This window comes from Camellia sinensis, chromosome 8, assembly GCF_055761805.1.
Source record: "Camellia sinensis isolate YWXY chromosome 8, ASM5576180v1, whole genome shotgun sequence".
NCBI lineage: Eukaryota > Viridiplantae > Streptophyta > Magnoliopsida > Ericales > Theaceae > Camellia > Camellia sinensis.
This window is the reverse complement of record NC_138968.1, coordinates 45,885,104-45,905,931: the sequence shown is the minus strand read 5'-3', so window position 1 is coordinate 45,905,931 and position 20,828 is coordinate 45,885,104. Positions and strand designations below refer to the sequence as shown.

Below are 20,828 nucleotides of genomic sequence, written 5' to 3'. Positions count from 1 at the left end.
AAATTTTTTAAACATTTTGTCAATTATTACCAAATGCGTTTGTAGTTTATGTTTTTCTAAAAATAAACAAAAATTAAACAAAAACCAGTTTATAAAATTTTTGTAAATATAAACTGAAAACGTAAACGTTACCAAACACACCCTTAGTAATTATCGATTTAAAGGCTTAACAACTTAGCCTAGCAAAATGTAAACATAACCATACTTGGAAAACCAAAACTTTTCTAACCTGTAACTCTCTTCAAGTTCACTGATCACCTTCGCATCGCACAACGTAGATAGTATATGACTGCTATGGCTGCAATTGTTCCTGTCGACCCTCCAACCACTGGCCAGAGCTGCTTCAAACCATTCGATCCCATTTCATCGTCTCCGATGATCGAAGTTGTTGAACAATCCGAGTCGTCGATATGCTTTCGATTCTGAAAACGAGCCTATCTAACTCTACACCCTCGGCTCCTCGTGCTGCTTTGCCCATCTCTTCTCTCTAGGGTTTCAGGGAGAGAGAGAGAGAGAGTGTGTGTGCTACTCTGCAATAGAGGAGGAGAGACAAAGAGTCAAATTTCTCTGATGTATGTTTAGGACCTTAGACATCAAAAAATAATTTTGTAAATCTCTTCCATTACAAAAAGTGGGAGAGGGAGCCTAGATTAATTTTCCCTAAGTAAAATGCATCTAAGATGGTTAAAAAAAAAAAGCTTAAAATTTTAAAAATATTCATTAAAAATAAAAATAAAAATGAAAAACAAAAAACTCAATACTCAATTTTCAGAAAACTGAAACTAAATATACTGATTTCTTTCATATGTGGAATTCATGATGAGAGATATATGAAAAATAAAGGGCTTGCAAATTTTAACTATAACTAAACATTGTGCTAATTTGGCACAAAACTTAACAATGCTGAAATATAGAACAAGGTAACCGAACTTATTGGTCAGAATCATTTCACCCCACGCCTCACTTGTAGGTCAGGGTTCGAATATCCCTACCTCTATGTGGATTATTTTCCTTGTGTTTTTTTATTTTATTTGCTAATAACAGTCCTCTTCAGAGAATAAACGGGATGTCATTGTGATTTCAAAGAAATTCAGGGGTATCAACGTAATTTTCCCAAAATTTATTATTGAGTTTCCTGAACTCAAGCTTGTTTAATTTTAACAAACCGAGCTTGAGTTAAATTTTTGAGCTTCATAAACAAATGAGTCAAATTCTAAGTTTTGCAAAATTCATCTTGACTCAATTCCTTTACAACCCAACCCAAAAGGAAAGAAACTTCATATATAAACAAAGGGAAAATTTGACAATTGTGATAAACGGTCAAGACCAATAACATGTTCGTAGTTTCTTTTTTTTTTCTTTTTTTTTTTGCTTGATAGGAAGTGGAATTATTTGAATGCATCAAAAACCTGCATCATTGCTTATATATGGTCTTTGGGCAAGCAATTTGCAAGAAAAAAAAAAAAAAAAAAAAAAGAGATTTGTGGAAACCTTCTCCTCAAGGGGAATGACTTTGCATTGCTTAGGTACAATCAATCGTGCATACAACCTATAGCAAAAGAAAATAACAAACAAAGCCAGAAAATACAACAATGATTCTCACAATTCTTTTCTGAGCCAAGCAGCATTTTAATTTTGCTCAAATATCATATCTATCCACCGCTGGCCCTCACTAATTTTTCAATTGCTTTTTGGGTAATGTCATAAATTTGTCTCGTCAATTTGTATGGTGTTCTGTTACACGACACTTGCCTCGGCCAGCTTTCCCTGCTCCCGGGCAACAAGCTTCTCATAATCCTGCATAGTTCAATACAGAAGCGGTGAATTAGTGCACAAAAACCGTAACACCTCTCCTCTTTTTCTTTTTTTAATTTTCCTTTTTTATTTTGTTGTTCAACTTGTATTTATAAACATAGTCAATAAAAAAAGAGTTCACCAAATCAAGAAATATCTCATATTCAAGTATTCAAGTCCTATAAGAAAATTACCTGTACAATAGCTTGTGCACAAAGCTTTCCTGAAAGAACAGCACCTTCCATTGAAGCCAAATATTTTTGCTTTGTGTAGTCACCAGACAAATAGAACCCTTCTACAGGGGATCTTTGCAATGGACGACAAGGTTCACAGTTCGGGACAGTTTTATAAACAGACCTGAACAGAGAAATCAACTCTGTTTCATAAGAGCATCTCCAATCGTTTACCAAATTTTTCACCAAATTTCAGTTAAAAAAGACCCATTTTCTCATTTTGATACAGACTGCTCCAATGGTGGCATCAAAACAGGGGTCGACCGGCCGGTCCACCGGTAAGGCATTTTTTTTTTACCTCTTTGAACCTTTTGACATGTTTGAACCAAAATTTTTGTAAGGGAACCGGTGGACCGGTTGGTCAACTGGCTGGTCAACCCATTGGTCTCCCCGACGGTCACGCATAGTGAAATGGTGAAAGCTGTTGCCTGTTCTCACTTTGATGAATTTTTTGGTGAATTCTCAATTTGATACCGATTTGGTGCAACCGTTGGAGCACCAAACAGTGACTTTTTCACCAAAATTCAAATTTGATGTCAAGTTTGGTGAACCGTTCAAGATGGTCTAAGTAAATAAACAGAGGCCTGTTTGGTGCAACTTCTAGCAAGCTGAAAGCTGATAATAAAAAAACTGAAGCTAAAAGCTAAAAAACACAAACTATAAGGAGGACCCTAAGCTATAGCAAACAGCCCCAAAGTGCAGCCCCGCAGCATATGGTGTAGGTATCAAAAGAAATCATAAAGCCATATTGGTGTAGGTCATAAAGCCATATTGGTGTAGTCTATTTATATCTAAAGTGTAATGCAGTTTATTAAAGCAACATAGATATCCTTTATATCAGTAAGAAATCTCCTAAACTGAAAATTACAGACTACTGTATAGAATATTTTTTTGACAGCACGGGAAGCCCAGTGTAGTATGTCATTTTCGTGTGACTAGCTGCCACAATATGAACAAGAATAAACCGGCTATCTACATGTCAAGGACTTGAGAGAGAATGTTTTTACTTGCAATAACTATTACTCATAATTTGCATATATGTCCATTAAAAGTGAAGATCGTAAAGAAGTGGGGTTCTATGTCTAACCTTGGTGTTTTAACAACATGGTACTTCAATATTTTTGCTTTGCTCTGATCTGCAGAAATTTCATCAGGAAAGAGTTTTGCCAGTTCCTTCATCGTAGCATCAATAATTTCTTCATCACTACATGAGATCCATTCCTCTGCAGGTGCAAAAACCAATTCCAGCATAGAGCGATTTGGGTCGTAATATTCCTGCATCATTACAAGCAATAAATTAGATACATTTATGGGGCAAAACTAAGCAACATGGATACTTCTAAAAAAGTAACATGCCATGTCCGACACTGTGTCACACACTGACACGACAAGGCACTCGTCAAACAGTTCCTAACACTTAGAGATACATGAAACGCATTACAAGTTTAAATAAAATGAGTTGAAATCCATAGATAAAACAAAAACAATTTAAATTTATATCTATTATTTTCCTTTAGATTTTAAAAATTATTATGTTTGAGTTTGACTTCATATTCATATATATGACATGTAATATAATAAATATATAAAATTATCCCATATGTTGTGTCTTACATTTTTTTTTTTTTTTTATAATTTCTATATCAGCATGTCAATGCCGTGTCACATGTCCATGTCAGTGCTTCTTAGGGGCAAAATGAAGGCTAATGACTTCTATGTCTGCACCAGATATGCATAGATAAGAAAAATGGACAGACTAATATTGTTAATTCATGGAAACCAAAGAGGGCACAAGTACTTGACTTTACCAGCAGTATTTTGAAAATTATATTTTAAATATTGTGAAATTTTGAATATAATCCATCCCCCTGATTCTATATGTAGCGTAAAAACACAACTGTCTATTTGTACATAAGCCAATAAGCAAGTGCCCGTCATTAGCCTCATCAAATCCTAAAAAGTTCACTCCATTGCTAAATCAACAGCATAACATTAAGGTCACGATACAACTTCAAACGGCCATAATGTGATGTGGCCTTTCATATCAGTAACACATGGAAGCTATACAAAAACCATAAAGATGGGTTGTGTGCATCTAACGTGCCAACTCACATTGGCATTCTTGTGGCTGGAAGTACAAAAATCGCAGGTATTTTAAAATTTTGATTAACAACAATTACCTTACATGCCACTGACATGTCAGCATACACACTGAGAAGAGGACTTCTGCATTAAGAGAAATTAATCAATTAATATCTATTTTTTTAAAATACAAACATTAGTAAAATTGCAATAACTTATATGGAAAGTGGAAGCTGAAGAAGCACTCTGCAATACTGAACAAGTCGAGATAAAAATCACAAAATTGGACACACTGATGGTCTAATTCAGTCCCAGGGAAAAGTGGCACATCTTCAGTAATCCTTCAAACCAAAGCTTAAAAAAAAAAAAAAACATAAATGTGAGAGAGAGAGAGAGAGGGATCCTGGGAGATAATCCTCTTGACACTACATTAATATTCTTTGAGGAAAGCATCCAATCAATGGGCCAGTCTCAGTATATTAGAAGAACGTGTTTCATGAAATTCAAACAATGTTGCAGTAAAATGCACAAAACCACTCAGAATAGTAACAACAGACAATTACCAGGCACACATAACTACGAGACGCATAGGTTGTGGAAACAAAAGAAAGGTATGTCTCTTAACCAGAATTTCAATAAAAATAACAAGAAGAAATTGATATCATATGGTTGAAAATGACCTGCTAAAAAGTAGATGATCATAAGTATTCCTTAGCTTCCTGTCAAACCTGCAATTGAAGTGAACTTATGTCAGCAACGAAGGGGCTAGCATGTCAGCACATCAAGCTACGCAGCCCCAAACAACTGTGTATCATGTGAGAGGAAAATTAACCTATTTTCTTTTTTATATCTTAAATTTTCTAGGTCACACCAGTTGAACAAAGAAATCCAAGCTGTGTGTTAGAATGGACCACATATAATCCTAATTTTGCAGAGATAGGGACCATATACTTCTCAGGCACAAAAAATGCAAAATGAAAAGAATAAGTTTCTATTGCGTATTTTTCATAGCAATCAAACAGAAAGAACCGTACTAACCATATGTGAACATTTATAACAGGAACTCCAACTAATATCTCCAATTTTCTGAAGTACGGAATCTCTTTCCAGTCTTCAGGCAAAAGAAGCTTCAAGATATCAACTGGTCATAATGAAATTCATCAACAACATTAGACACTTATGGTCCATTTAGATGTATGTAGATTTCAAATCAAGGCATTTGAGGTTAAAAAAACAGGAGAGTTAACTATTATAGGTGGAGTAAAAAACTATACAAGAAGATAAAATAAGACAGAAGAGAAGTATTTTAGTAGAATCTTTGTAGCTAGAATAGCATGATTTCAAAAAACTACTTTTATATAGTTATTTCAAATTCATCATGATAAATCTATTTAATTTAATCTTGGAATTATAAATAAACTATGAAATATAAATTTGTGTTATTCTCCTTGAATGATTAATGTCAAATCCATGCATTTCAAATTCACATCTATCCAAGCAGACCCTTGGGTTACAAATATGGGGAATTATTTAGTTAATGGAGAAGAAAATGATATACCTGGAGTAGCAAAAACATAAGCATCTCCTTCAATAGCATTACCATTATTTAGTAAAAAGCTCTTTACAGTTCCATCTTTATTCAGCTCAATCTTTTTAATTCGAGAATTAAGTTGGACTTCACCACCCAGTGACTGAATATGATCAACAATTGGCTGGCAAAGTCTCTCTGGGGGGTTACCATCCAAGAATGCCATCTTCGAACCATGCTTCTCCTGTTTATAATTAAATATTTAAATTAGCTAGCGTCTATTAGATCAACCATTGTCCCAAAAAGTTTAAGTTGTTAGGAAATGGGTCTAACAATAAATATCAAGCTATCTAACACCTTCCTTCACGTGCAACCTTGTCTTGCACATAGAGATGCAAACAAGAACAAAAGTAAACAGAGAAACTTCAACCCAAGACCTTCCCGAACCTTGGGTCTAATATCATGTTAGATCACCAATTTTCCCAAAAACATAACCTGTTACGAAATCGGCCCAACTACGTATATCAAGCTATCCAACAATGTCACGTAAGAGAAACATGTTTCATGTCATTCCTATATAAAATTTGGGACATACATATCTAAAAATAACACCACCTTAAAACCTGGGTAAAAGGGAAGGGAAATTTTTTTTAAATTATTCACTTTAACTTTCTTGTAAACTGTATAACATCTAGCATTTCAACAGACAAAAACAAATAAAATTAAGATTTTGGTCTCACTTTGACTTCAACAAATCCCAGAGATCTAAGAATGACATCTCAGTTCAACATCTTAGGGCTGCATATATTAATTTTGTAATTCAAATACCATAGGTACAGCTATAGAGTTTGATAAGAATTTCCTAGTTACCAGCTGAAGTACTCTTTGTATCTTGGTTTTAAGAAAGAAGAAAAAAGAAAGAAAGAAAGAAACAAGGAAACAACAGTAGCATATACAATGAAAAATTATAAATGATCTCCCACTATGGCCATGCCTGTCTTGGTGTGTACAAGAAGAAAATGTGAGCTTTCCAGGAGAAAAGGAAAAGTGCAAGAAACTTGGTCTCAGAATAATATATTTTGTTAGAAATACTCTGTCAGAAATACTTTCAATAACTATAATACCAGTTCTATTCACATGATAGAAATGAAATATAAATCATCAGTTCGAAAAATATTTTCAAACCTGAAGAAACCGGTTCAGAGCAATCAAAATACACTGCATTGAAAGTTCATCAGGGTTTATGAAGTTTAACGCTTTTGACATGGCGATAAACACCTCAGTAGTTACTCGATCTGGTATACCCTAAAAGGATGGGGGGAAAAATAGAAAACATTAGTTACTTGCACAGTTTGTTTGAGAAGAAAAACACAGGCACAGACCCAACACACACACACACATAACTACCATACTTGCTTCCTCATCCAGTCTTTAACACTTAAACCATCTTGAGCTTCAACATAGGCCTGTCCACCTAGAATTGCTGGAATGAGTCCAATTGCAAACTTGATTTTCTCAGGCCAAGTAAGCATTTCATTGTTCTTTAATATGGCCCATATCCCTACCATAGCACATTTATAAGATATACAGTAAGATTACAGAGCAACATCAAACACCTACAAGCAAAATAAATAGAATGTTGACATACAAGCAAAACACATACAATCTGAATTTGCAAACCTTGCAAGTTAACTAACAGTCATGCTTTTGTTCTAAACTTAGGTAAATGCCAAAAAGTTCAATTTATTTCCAGGACAATTAGTATTAATGACTAAACAAATTACAGAAAATTTAACAAAGAAAGCTAATAATTATGATGAGCATCATTGGGGCAGTCAATCACCAAAAGAGAAGTTCTACGTAAAATAAGGAAATACAAAAGATACATAATAATTAGATTCAGTAGACCTAAGTATATGATATTGTAAAAATGTACGGGACATGAAACAAAATCTTACAATAATTGAGTCCACAAAATGAGACGAGTATTTTTCCAAGCCTATCAAAGCCATGTATGTAGTTAAAAAGAGGTTATCTATTTCTTCCCAACTCCATTATTGTTCATCTTAATTAGTACATAAAGCTTAATTTAACAATATGAACCATCAATCATCATCTTGAACTTGAACATAAGCTCTAGTCTATTATGTCAATATATAACTAAAGTAATTTTTTTTTTTTTTTTCTTTCCAAATAGCATCTGAACTAAGTATTTCTTTTTACTTTTAGATACAAACTGTTTATTAATGAGATAATGAAGTAAAATGAAAGAGGGAGTGTGGATCTCCTCTGAAAAAAGAAGACAAAAAACCACAAATAGAAGACCTCTAAAATCTACACCAGAAAGACCAAATGTAATGATATCCCCACAAAATTTCTACCACTAGGAATTCTGCTTCATGATCTGCTATATCCAACTAAAGAACCCCTTCAAATGGAGGCAAAATCTTGAAGTCCATGATTCAAGAACATGAATCTTCACTGTTTCCACATCCCACATTTAGGGCTGGTTTGGGGTGTTCTAAAAAAGTGCACTTTTTGTCTTTTTGGACTAAAAAAGTTGAGAAAAAAATATGGAGGTTTTGGTTAACTTTTTAGCTTTTTATGAAAAAATGTGTATTAAAATATTGTATAAAAAAATGTGTAAGAGATGATTAGTGAGAGGTGGGCCCCAGCCGTACAACCGGCTGGAGTGAATTGGCTATGGAAATTATTGCCTAATTTTTGTACAAAGCACTGGACGGTTTTGTTTGGCCTGTGGGGGTCATCACAGGTCCCATTTTAATAATCTGAACCGTTCAATGTGTGTAACTCGTCGAACACTATGTATCTATAAAAAATCACGTTAATCGGATATCGATAGCTATCTGATCAGACTTATTTATTTTTCAATCATTAATTATAACACCATCCATTTGTTGTACATAACTGATTTGATCATATAGTTATCGATATCCAATCAATGTGATTTTTTGCAAACATATAGTACTCGACGAGTTCTACACATTTAACGGTTCAGATTATCAAAACGGAATCTGTGATAGGCCCCACAGGCCGAACAGCGGTGTGTGTGCAAATCACACCCAATCCTTTCATTTAGGTGCACTGCCGCTGCACAGCAACTGGCTTGTTGTCAATTCGGTGTGTACTTGGGCAGAAAAAAATTAATTTTTTTTTTTTTTTTGGGGTGAATAGTGATATCTTTTTGGATTTTGGAGTAACTTTTTGACTTTTTGGCTTATATAGTATAAGCCAAACCAGGCCTTAGCCCAAGATATCACAGCCTCGAAGTCACCTTAAGATCATGCAAATCATGAGACTATCATTGTGTATCTTCTTCCTCTAGAAATGGAATGCACAGCAATTACATACAAAATCGCCAATTCCCCTCTGACAGTGATTTTGGAAGGAGCAGCTATCAAAGTTTAGCTGAGAAGGGTTATAGACAATGGAAAATAATATAAGGTATATGATCCCATAACCAGAACCACCACCCAATACTACGTTGCTGCCAGAACCTGAACCCAGTTTTGCTCAGAAGTTATCAGTCAAGTGGTCCTAGCATTTACCAATTTCCAATTTCATTATTCTCTTTGGAGCTCTTAGTTGTAAAAAACAAATGGCATTTAGGCAGTCAAAACGTTATAATGATGGGGATGATTTACGTACCATTTAATGGTGCAGGTAGAACTTCAGGGAAGTCAAATCGGCTGAACTCCCCTGGCTTGTTTGGCATTGCAAATATCATAGAATGCTCTTTCCACTGCAATCGATCATTTATACCAAGTTCTCCAAACAGGTTCTGCACATTTGGGTAAGCCCCAACTTCAAGCAAAGAAACAAGCAACGGATATATAATTATGTAAGCCTCAAGGAAAAGATGATTCCAGGATAGAATACAAAAATATGCAATTTAGACAAGACTGACAAGGAAGACAACAAAGCTAGTTGGTCAAAGAAAGTTTCTGCATGGAAAAACAACAGAAAATACAAGGTGTAATAGGATGTCATGACAAATATATGCAGAAAATTTATGACATGGTGTTAGAATTTCCCATCTTTACCTTCACCTACTCCACTACACACTCCACTTCACCTACCTCCACTTCACCACACACTCCACTTCACCTAACCCACTATCACCTCCACTACACCTACTACCACATTTTCTTCTATATATAGATTGTATAGGAATTGTAATTTATCAATCTTGTAAGACATCAATCAATAATAAGATCATCAGATACATTTATTCTCTCTGTATTTTTCTCTTTATACATTGATTTTTATCATGGTATCAGAGCAGGTTTAGAACTTAGTATTTTTTGCTTCCCCGGCGGGCGGCAACCTCACCTTAGCCGCCCGCCGGACCTCAACCTAGTCCGCTAAAATTCTCTACACATACCTTCACTCTTCTTCACCACCTCGGGCGAGCAAAACCCAGAATTTGAAAACCAAAAGCAGGCTGACTCATGTTTATATTCACCTTCCCAATCTGCAGACTCCTCATAGAAGCAGCGAGTTCACTCACCGAGTTCGGCGACATGACTCATGTTTATATTCACCTTCCCAATCTGCAGACTCCTCATAGAAGCAGCGAGTTCACTCACCGAGTTCGGCGACATGGGTGGCGAGACAGACTCGGCAACGAGACTGCGTACCGTCCTTACAAGGCTGAGTACGATAGTGAGCAGGGTGGAACCAGCACTCCAATACGCCGTGAGCGAACTCGCACGAGTCGCCCTTGACACACTGACCTTTGCGAAACTCGGTGCAGGCGGTGCCGGAGTAGTGAAACTTCCGGGATCTAGACAAGGTCCGAAGCTTCTTGTTAGGTTGTTCGGCATCCATGGCATCACCACCATCATTATTTCCACGGTCAAGAGATCTCTCCCTCTTACGTCCCCTTGACTGGCTACGAGCTTGGTTAATTGCAAGAGTCGAATCAAGCCCCAAAGATGATACCTGCCTTCCCATTCTCATTGATGTGAACTTCTTGTCTTTGTCAAATTTCCTTGGTACCATTGGTCTGCTATCTGCAGTGCTTTTCTTGATCCTATGCTGTTGAATAAGCAAACTTTTCTTTTTCCTTTTCTTTTTACCATTGGTCAGTTCGGTGCCATCATATCCACATCCGCACCTTTATTTGTTTCTTTATTTTTTTATTTTTATCTCTTCTTTTTTAAAACATAATCATTTCTCCCACATGCACTTTATGATCCAAACTTTTTTTTTTAATCAACCCACTTCCTCTCTCATCCATTCACGCTTTACCCACCTCACCACCCCACTTTCTTTTTATTTTATTTTATTTTATTTTAGCACACCTCAAATAAAAAAACCACCTAGGCCAATGGGGATAAAGATCAAGATGGCTTAAAAGGTAGCAGACCATGTGTATTGTGCTTTAGCTTAAAAGGTGTACTCACCGTGCGTAAGTAGTCACTTGGTATTATTTTAATTTGTTTTTTTTTTTTAAAAAAAAAAATAAAAAAAAAAAAAAAAAACCGAAGAAGAAGACGGGATGGACTGCACACCAAACTCATTTTATTCATGTCGGGGCTCACCCCGATCACCATTTTACATCAAAAAAAAAAAAAAAAAAAAAACCAAACCAAAACAACCACACCCACAGTGGGATTTTTCTTTTCCTTTCTCTATTCTACTGCAGGTCTCTTCTTCTTACTTTTATCTTGGGTGTCCCGTGCCAGTCCGGTCTCCGTGTTTCCTTGTCCACTGAGCACGTTCACTCCCCCATACTCGTCCACTGCAGCATATGGAGGACCTCCAAATCGGAACATCACGGTGGCCTTTCGCTTCAGCTCCTTGTTTTCTGCCCTTAGCACGCTTATCTCTGCTCGCGCATCCTTATACATGCATTGGAGCAGAGCCAGCTGGGAGTTTAACTGCTGCACCTCATTTGTCCTACTCTGCAGCCGGTTCGACAGGTTTGTGACCGCCGTCATGCTTTCCACACATACCTTCAAAGTATACTGATTGGCCTCCACATCCGACAGCACTGCCATTCTTTGCTCCACAGACCGCATCGGAAAGTTCAACGGAGTATACCCAGCGGTGTTTGGTTGAGGTTCCAGTGCCACCGCACCAGTTCTCTCTCTCGTTGACTCGTTGAGGTCGGGAAAGAGGGTGAGCAGTCCACGGGAAGACGAGGACGAGGCCATTTTTCTAGGCAACAGAGTGTTACAGCGTATTACAGAGTTTCTCTCTCAGCACAACAGTGTTACAGCCTTTCTCTCTCAGCAACACGAAGGATTTTTCAGAGGTTTCTCTCAGTTTTTCTCTGCCTCAGCCTCTGCCTTCGTCTTGGTTATATAGCCAAGGCAGCCACGCGCATCGCGCGCCTCTTGACGCCCGACAAACTGGCACGCCTTTTCATGGCACATCTTTTGATAAAGTGGGCACGCCTTTTGATGGCACGCCTTTTGATGGCACGCCTTTTGATGGCACGCCTTTTTTTTGACAAAATTGGGCACACCTTTTGAGGGTGCAACTCCATCAAGGGTCCGACAAGACTCTGTAAACTGTCCCGACATTGATTCCGGTTAGCTCCTTTATGGGTCCGACAAGACTCTGTAAACTGTCCCGACATTGATTCCGGTTAGCTCCTTTATGGGTCCGACAAGACTCTGTAAACTGTCCCGACATAGATTCCGGTTAGTTTCTACAAGGGTCCGACAAGACTCCGTAAACTGTCTTCATCAAGGGTCCGACAAGACTCTGTAAACTGTCCCGACATTGATTCCGGTTAGCTCCTTTATGGGTCCGACAAGACTCTGTAAACTGTCCCGACATTGATTCCGGTTAGCTCCTTTATGGGTTCGACAAGACTCTGTAAACTGTCCCGACATAGATTCCGGTTAGTTTCTACAAGGGTCCGACAAGACTCCGTAAACTGTCTTCATCAAGGGTCCGACAAGACTCTGTAAACTGTCCCGACATTGATTCCGGTTAGCTCCTTTATGGGTCCGACAAGACTCTGTAAACTGTCCCGACATTGATTCCGGTTAGCTCCTTTATGGGTTCGACAAGACTCTGTAAACTGTCCCGACATAGATTCCGGTTAGTTTCTACAAGGGTCCGACAAGACTCCGTAAACTGTCTTCTACAACGGTCCGACATGACCCCATAAACTGTCTTCTACAACGGTCCGACATGACCCCATAAACTGTCTTCTACATCGGTATGACACCACCATCCAGTGTCTTCACCAATGGTCTGACACGACTATACAGTGTCTCCTATCCTTTTTTATTTTTATGTATTTTTCTTGTTTTGTTCCTCTCTTCAAACTCAAGTTGGTTAGTTTCTACCCTCCTTGAGTTTGCGGGGGGCTGTTAGAATTTCCCATCTTTACCTTCACCTACTCCACTACACACTCCACTTCACCTACCTCCACTTCACCACATACTCCACTTCACCTAACCCACTATCACCTCCACTACACCTACTACCACATTTTCTTCTATATATAGATTGTATAGGAATTGTAATTTATCAATCTTGTAAGACATCAATCAATAATAAGATCATCAGATACATTTATTCTCTCTGTATTTTTCTCTTTATACATTGATTTTTATCACATGGAAGCATTAGGACGAGACTTTCAATAATAAATCCATCCTAGAGAAAGATGCCAAACGTGATGAAAATTAAAATCATAGACCGTGAAAATATAAATAAACTTACAAAATATATGTAAGCCAGTCTCATACCAGTCTCCATCATCATCTTTCCACGCAGCCACCTGTACGAATAAAGACTGATCTTTACCACATTACATTCCAGTTACTGTAGTTAAAATTCGAGTATGAAGCTACTTTATTATATAGTCAACCTTGTAACTTCTGGGTACAACTGAGCAAATACATATCACAATGATGTGATTCGGAATCAAATTATTGTTGCTATTTTATAATCTAGCCTATACAACTCCTCACTCAAGCCCTATAAAACGCTACCATTACTCACATACAAAAACATGCACACAAGCAAATCCAACCTTAAATTTAGGAAAAGCCTTTATTTGAAGCCCAACTTTTCTAAATGGCCAGTTAAAGATTGTAAAACAAAAAATAAATACAAACCAAAACAGAAAGCATCGAATTATCCTCCAAGAGAGTTCTGGAACCAAGATGGGCCTCTCTTCAACCGAAAAAAAAAAAAGGTTGCCATGAAGAAATGGATATCTCTGCAGGTTCATCATTCATCATCAATGGTGAATGATGATTCCATTTGCAACACGTTTTCCATAATATTTTATTGAACCAAAAGTGAGAATAGACATTTTGATGGAATGATCATTCCATTCCATCTTCATTCCAGCAAACCAAACACGACTTTAAAGTAAACAACAAATCATCTTTTCCAAACACTGAGATCAAGAAACAACAAAAGGATCCAAATTTTATATGGTGTAACAAGAACAAAAAGACAATCAAAGAACAAGACAGGCAGCCGCTATGTCTTTTCTTGATAAAAGGACAAAAATAGAGCATCTCACAAACCTTTCCACCTAAAACATCCCTTGCTTCCAATAATACAGGTTTGTGACCTGCTTCTGCCAAATATTTTGCAGTAGACAAACCAGCCAAACCTGAAAGGGTGCGAAAAATGGTAAATTGGCATCACAACAGAAGAAGACATATTTAAATAAATATTCTTCAAACAAATGTACAATATCTGATCGACTTAGCACATCAAAGCCGTCACCTCTATAAGTTAAAAACTTGAAGTTGAATGTTTGGGACAGAGACATTTATTTACATAGAACATATATTTGATGGACTAAAGTTTTAAAAGCTATTTATTATTCAAATTCCATAACCTATGTTCAGTCAAATATGAATCTCGACCTGACACAAACACAAGCTCCTACATTTATATATATATATATATATATGGTTAAAGCACAAGAGCTGAAAAGAGCTCTCCAGGATTCAAATTCAATCGCTTACATTCCAATTCTACACCCATTAGTAAAATTAAAACTAGTTTAGACCACAATAACCAACTTGAATAGGAAGTTTGTAAAACATACAAAAAGGAAGTTTTGATAAAGATAGAACAAGATTATTTTACCTGCACCAGCAATGACAACCTTCAATGGTTTATCTGGACGGCGGGAAGTACAAAAGGTTGAAGATAAGTAGGCAGCTTCCAAAAAATTGACAGTACTCTCAAGGTCTGGTCTTGGATAGTCAATGCAAACCACCTTCAAGTTAAAGAAATAACTAATTGCTGAACAAAATAAAAATAATTTTTGAAAACTAAACCATCCTATTAAATTTATAAAGCATACCTTCAAAGGGCACACGTCCTTCCTTGGTCTGGTTCCAACAGCATATGCATTAGGAATTTTGAACCTATGACCCATGGAATCACTCCCTCGAAATGATAGTGCTTTGGCTGGCCCTGAACCAAAGGAACAACCACACCCCCAAGTAGATTTTGGGTTCCAAACACTTATTCCATTGTTTTGCCCACTCACACTGACGGTGGAAACTTGTCCAAATTGAGACATTTTACTGAACCCAATATGGAACTCAGATTGTGGACAAACTTTTAGGGATGGAATTCAATAACTACAAGAATAGTGTCCCTGCCATCACAAGATGTTTAATAACGTAGACAAAATCAGCAATCAAATCTTCCATAAAAAGAGCTTTTGCCGTTACTAAGAATTTGAATAATTAGTGCTAAGAAAGTTCTTTAAGTACAACAAAACTAGCCATGTCACACCTGAATTTCTAAACCTGGCGAAATGAACTAACTGAAAGCAAACAGGTAACGGTCAGTCCAATTAAGAAAGACTAAAATGTAGGTGAGGCTTCAACAACCCAAACAGTGGGTAAAGGAATCCTTCCCTTCCCGGTTTCAAGGTCTAAAACTCATTCCTTTTTATCCTAATTTTATATCCATTTTATGGGGAAACTTCAACTTCAAAATATCATAAAGCTATGTTTGTTAAGAGTCAAAAAGATTTTTATAACAAGATTGTCCAGTCAGTGTTTCAAAAGTGAAAGGCACTGACACTCAAAGCTCTCCTACTGCCTAAACACAAGGCACACACCTCATCAAAGCAAGGTGCAAATTCTAGGGGGAAAAAAAGTAAATTTGTAATACAGACAAATTTTTAAACATATAGGCATCTCCAACCCTTACCCAAATTATGACTCAAACTAAAATTTGAGTAAAAAGCCACTAAAACCCCATCCACTCCTTCACTCAAACCTATATCAGATTGAGTTTTACTCAAATTTCAACTCAAATGAAAAGAGACCCATTTCGTTTACTAAAATTTCTATCCAAATCAAAACTTGACATATGTCCTTCTATACAAATTTTCCAAATTCTCCTTTTATTCCAAATTCTCCTTTTATTCCAACTCCTAGCATCCACACTTGACAGTTTCACTCAAATTTGAGTTTATCCATTGGAATATTTCATATCAAAGGAAGCATATTACTCAAATTTCTACTCAATTTTGAGTAAAAGTATAGGTAAGGATTGGAAATGGACTAAGCAAAATATTTATAGAATTTCAAACACCAAAAAACAGAGCATCCAACATTAAAATACTCACATTAAACAAAAAAACATAATATGAACATCCAAATATCCAAAACAACAAAAAAAAAAAACAGCAAGGCAGTAAAGTGAAGAGGAGGAAAAGCTTTGACCTGGTCTGGTAAAAGAAGCAGAAGCAGAGAGAGAAGAAGCAGAAACAGAGAGAGATAGAGAGAGAGAGTGAGAAGAAGAAGAAGAAGAAGAAGAAGCAGAGGAAGAGAGAGCAGATTCTCCGCTGTGGTTGTGGAGCATCTCCAGGGCCTTCTTTTTTGTCTTCAAATTGGGTGCTAATTTGTTAATTTACTAGTGGAGTTTTGTACCATCTGTCTATCTATCTATCTATATCCTATTCTATTTTCAGAATTTACTTTTCTTGAAAATTTTATTTTTTAATTTTTTATATTTTTTTGTTTTTTACTAAATTTGTTTAATATTTTAAATAATTTTTAAAATTTTTAAATACACTTACACTTAATATAAATATATTTAAAAAGTATAATATTTGTGAAAAAAATTTAAAAATTCACTAAGGTCTTGTTTGGAAAGACTAAATAAGTCCACACTTTTTATTTTTTTTAGATCACATCAATCAACATCTCCTCTCTACTTTTCTACACATCTTTTTATAAAAAGTTAAAAGGTACACTTATTTAGAACATCTCAAACAAAAAAAAATCAAAAATATATAAAATTTTAATATATTTTATGTATTTATTAATTTTTTAAAATATTTTACTATTTAGATACATTTAGGTAATATGTATTTAAAAAAATAAAAAAAATACTTAAAATTTTTAAATATGTACTAAAAATAAAAAATACTAAAAACAAAAATTTTAATTTTAAAAAAATTAAAAACTGATGATAAACGTACTGATGATGATGATTATTGTTATTATTTTATTGAGTAGAGATTGGACTTTGTTCAAGTGCTCTCCTCCTCACGTTAGGTGACATTCCACAAAGAGCTCAGCAAGTCTCAACATATTGAGCTTGTTTGGTTTATACCTTAAGATATAATTTTTGATAAAAAATTTTAAAATTTTATTTGATTTAAATTTTTTGATGTTCAAGTGCTCTCCGCCTCATGTTAGGTGACATTCCACAAAGAGCTCAGGAAGTTTCAAGATATTGAGCTTGTTTGGTTTATATCTTGAGACATAATTTTTGATAAAAAAATTTTAAAATTTTGTTTGGTTTAAATTTTAAAAAAAAATTAAAATTACTTTTTCTCTCTTACACATAAATTAATTATTTTTTCTCTCTTTTCTTTTCTTCTCAATTACGTTTTCTCTCACACACATCTACTCAACTACAAAACTATTTTTAAAATATGCAATCAAACAATCAAAAAAATTTCTAAGCTCTCTCTCTAAAAAATTTTTTGAAAATTTATCCCAAAACACAAACCAAACACATTTCATTAATGAATTTTTTTTTATTTAGTGCTTGTTTGGTATGTGTTAAAATAGCACATTATCTTATTTGAGTCACAATCATCTTATTTGAGTGATATCACCTCTGTACCACATCACTTCAAACTCAACCTATATTTAACTTTTTTTCGTAAAAAATTAAAAATTATACTAACGTAGCACTTCTCAAACAATCCCTTAGACAATATATATTATTAATTTTTTATCTTTATTATTTTTTTATTTATATAAATTATACATGTATTGCATATATCACGCCGCTAGTTTATATAGTAGGTGTTTAAGAAGTTATTATTTTAATTTTTAGCTATTTTAATAGATTAAAATTTTTATGTTTAGGAAAATAGTTGAATTTTTTTATAGTTAGAGATGATATTTGTGAGATAAAAAGTGAAATAATTATGAATTTGATGTGATATTTTATTTTATTAACTATTTTTTTTTTTTTTTATTTTTATTTTTTTTTTTGTAAATTTTAACCAAAAAAATCAGAAAAATAGCCTTTTGTTAAACACCCCTCTAAACGCATCATACATGAGTCGAAAACATCCAACCAAAATTAAGGTGGATTTGCAACTGCCAAACAAAATTAAGACCAATAACACGTGTCCGGAGCTACGCTGGTTTCACCGTGTCAATTGAGATCGGTAAACTTCTAAATATTTCTACAAAAAAATGTTAGAAATTTTAAAAGTTTTATAAAAAAATTTATGAAAGGTTTTATATAGACGGGAGACTTACATGAAACTTATATAATGTGAGTTACACATTTATATAAAATATTTGATAAAAATTTTGATAAAACTTTTAAAATCTCTACAATTACTCATATTTTTATATAAAAAACTTGGTGGCAGTAATTCAGGGTAAGATTATATAAAATTCTGTTCAATATGTAAAAATTGCATCGATTTGTGTCAATTTGTGTCGTTCTATTAGTTAATTGCAGATTGAAATTTAAAATTTATAATTCGTCTTTGAATCCGTTCCGCTCTGTTGTAGTTAATACATATATATTTTTAACTTCTAATGAAATATCAAAGCAAAAATGAGTGTGAGAAAGATTTAAGATGTGAAATTTGTAACAAATTTATAGTTATATATATATATATATATATAATATTATGTAAATTTGTTTGTGTTATATAAAAAATATTATGCAAATTAATATTATATATTATGCAAATACTTAATAATTGGTTAGAATATTCTTCAATCCGTCAATTCACTCAAAACTGTCCAAACTACGATTTGTCAATCGACCAATCTATCAATCCGCCATTCGTTTATAGTTTAAATCCGCCATTCGTTTATAGTTTTATTCTCAAACTGTTTGAAGCATATCGCGTACACTTCTACTCTGAGGTTCAAAATCTAGCACAACAATGTCTCAGTTAGTGGGGTTTATTTTGAGTTTTATTTTAATAATTTAAGTTTTTTATTTTATAAATTTTTTATGTATATTATTTTTAAATAATCATAACATATTTAATTTGTCGTAACATATTTAACCACGTTTATCATAACATATATTCGATAATCGTAACATATTTAATTTATCACATTTTTTTAATAGTTCAAATGAGTAAAGTGACACTTCATAATAGTTCAAGAGTGTAAAGTGATACTTTATTTAAAGGATCTCTGTGTAATTAATTCATTGTTGAAGGATAATTTTGTATAAATTAATAAAAATCATGGCATGTGACCTATAATTTCATGATTTACTTACGATTGGAGGATGGATGGGGTATATATAATACATTTTGATAATTAATGAAACTTAATTATACTTTTTTTAGTTTAAAGAGTCAAAATAATATTTAACAATAATTTTGAAGGCCGTCGGAAAAACAAATATATACATTTGAATTTTAATATGAATAGATACTGATGGACCCAAGGGTAAAATTGATAATTTAGTAATGAGTTAAGCAACCCTCCATTGAGAGAAATTCTATTTCCACACATTTAATTATCTCAATGCACTCTTCTCTCAGTACACACACTTATTAATTTGATTATTAATTAATTTTCTTAATCTACATACTAAAAGTTACAATTATACCCTTCAATAATAACTATTATACACACACCACTCATTCCTCTTTTTCCACACACTTGTTTCAGGTTTGTAGACCCATTGTAGAGCCACATGAAGACTATTCAAGACTATAATGTAAAGTGAAGTGAAGTGAAGTGAATTGAAAACAAAATCCTCAGTTGAAGACCCTATTGAACCTCCATTGAAAATATCATTGAAAACCCTCCAAAATATTGTCGAAGATGAGACATCTTTCTATTTTGTTATTACATTTATCATTTCCAGATCTTTGTGCACTTCATTGCCATAAAACCCTAGGTTTTTGTACGGAGGCCAAATATCCGACGTTATCCGTATTCCCTGCGTCCAAGCTGCGCTTCACTACGATCGACCTGAGAACACAATGAAGGTGAGCTACCTAGCAGTGTGCTGTCAAAAAACCCCTCCGACGATCAAGTTAACACACTGAGAGAGAGAGAGAGAAAAAAAAAAAGAGAGGAGACAAGGTGGTAGATGAGTTCTCATCAGAGGATGTTCCAGACCTAAGTATGGAGGCGCAACACCACTTATATAGTTTATGCACACACTTCTGTGTCCATTCCCCTCTGGACGCGTGGACCTGCTCTCTCTCATGTTTCCCCACGTGTTAGCGCCAATACAACTAAACACCACCTAATAAAACCGCCAAACGGTATTGACGCGTACAGACAGCGAAATCTCATTCCTGCAATCTCGTGGAGTCGCATAGTACTCCCCACTGAGTTACGCTTAACACGGCGCCACATGTCACCTCACGACCGTGCTACCTATTCAGTTTCCTTGATAATTCCACACCGTACTCAGTTATGACTAAGCTCCTGTTCGGTCGATCTGATCTTCAGAGACCTAAACCCGTCTAACTTAGCAGAGCGCATATCTTCACCAGGCTAGCGGTCTGAGGTTACTCTTACTTGACCGGACCAAGGTCTCGCCCAGCACGCACACAATGTCCACATGAACTTAGCTCGGCCCAACTTAGCTCTATCCAATGTTAATTTATGAATTTCCCTCTCAATTACCCCTTAATCCCGTCCACGTCAGCGTGACTGGGATTACCTTCTCCGGGCGAGGTTACTCATCTG

The 20,828-nt window shown here is 35.1% G+C and overlaps 1 protein-coding gene across 1 annotated transcript; it reads right to left on the bottom strand.

The window, feature by feature from the left end:
* Positions 1–1,480: 1,480 nt before the first annotated feature.
* On the bottom strand, positions 1,481–16,560 carry PDS3 (phytoene desaturase 3). The gene is made up of 15 exons (XM_028251283.2): positions 16,341–16,560; positions 14,960–15,259; positions 14,740–14,872; positions 14,166–14,254; positions 13,348–13,405; positions 9,307–9,462; positions 7,050–7,198; positions 6,823–6,942; positions 5,668–5,881; positions 5,148–5,250; positions 4,790–4,837; positions 4,208–4,253; positions 3,115–3,302; positions 1,989–2,151; positions 1,481–1,797 (listed from the first exon to the last, which is right to left on the bottom strand). Exons 2-15 carry the CDS (start codon positions 15,179–15,181, stop codon positions 1,738–1,740), a joined length of 1,749 nt encoding a protein of 582 aa, XP_028107084.2. The 5' UTR covers positions 15,182–15,259; positions 16,341–16,560; the 3' UTR covers positions 1,481–1,737.
* Between the last annotated feature and the right edge of the window lie 4,268 nt (positions 16,561–20,828).

What these genes read in the sequence shown, in the direction of transcription:
- PDS3 (XM_028251283.2), bottom strand. Translation starts at nt 15,181, where the DNA reads ATGTCTCAATTTGGACAAGTTTCCACCGTCAGTGTGAGTGGGCAAAAC. An exon ending in AGGACGTGTGCCCTTTGAAG is followed by an intron (nt 14,873 to 14,959) that starts GTATGCTTTATA and finishes TTTAACTTGAAG; the next exon opens with GTGGTTTGCATTGACTATCC. An exon ending in GATCATCTACTTTTTAGCAG is followed by an intron (nt 4,254 to 4,789) that starts GTCATTTTCAAC and finishes CTCTTAATGCAG; the next exon opens with AAGTCCTCTTCTCAGTGTGT.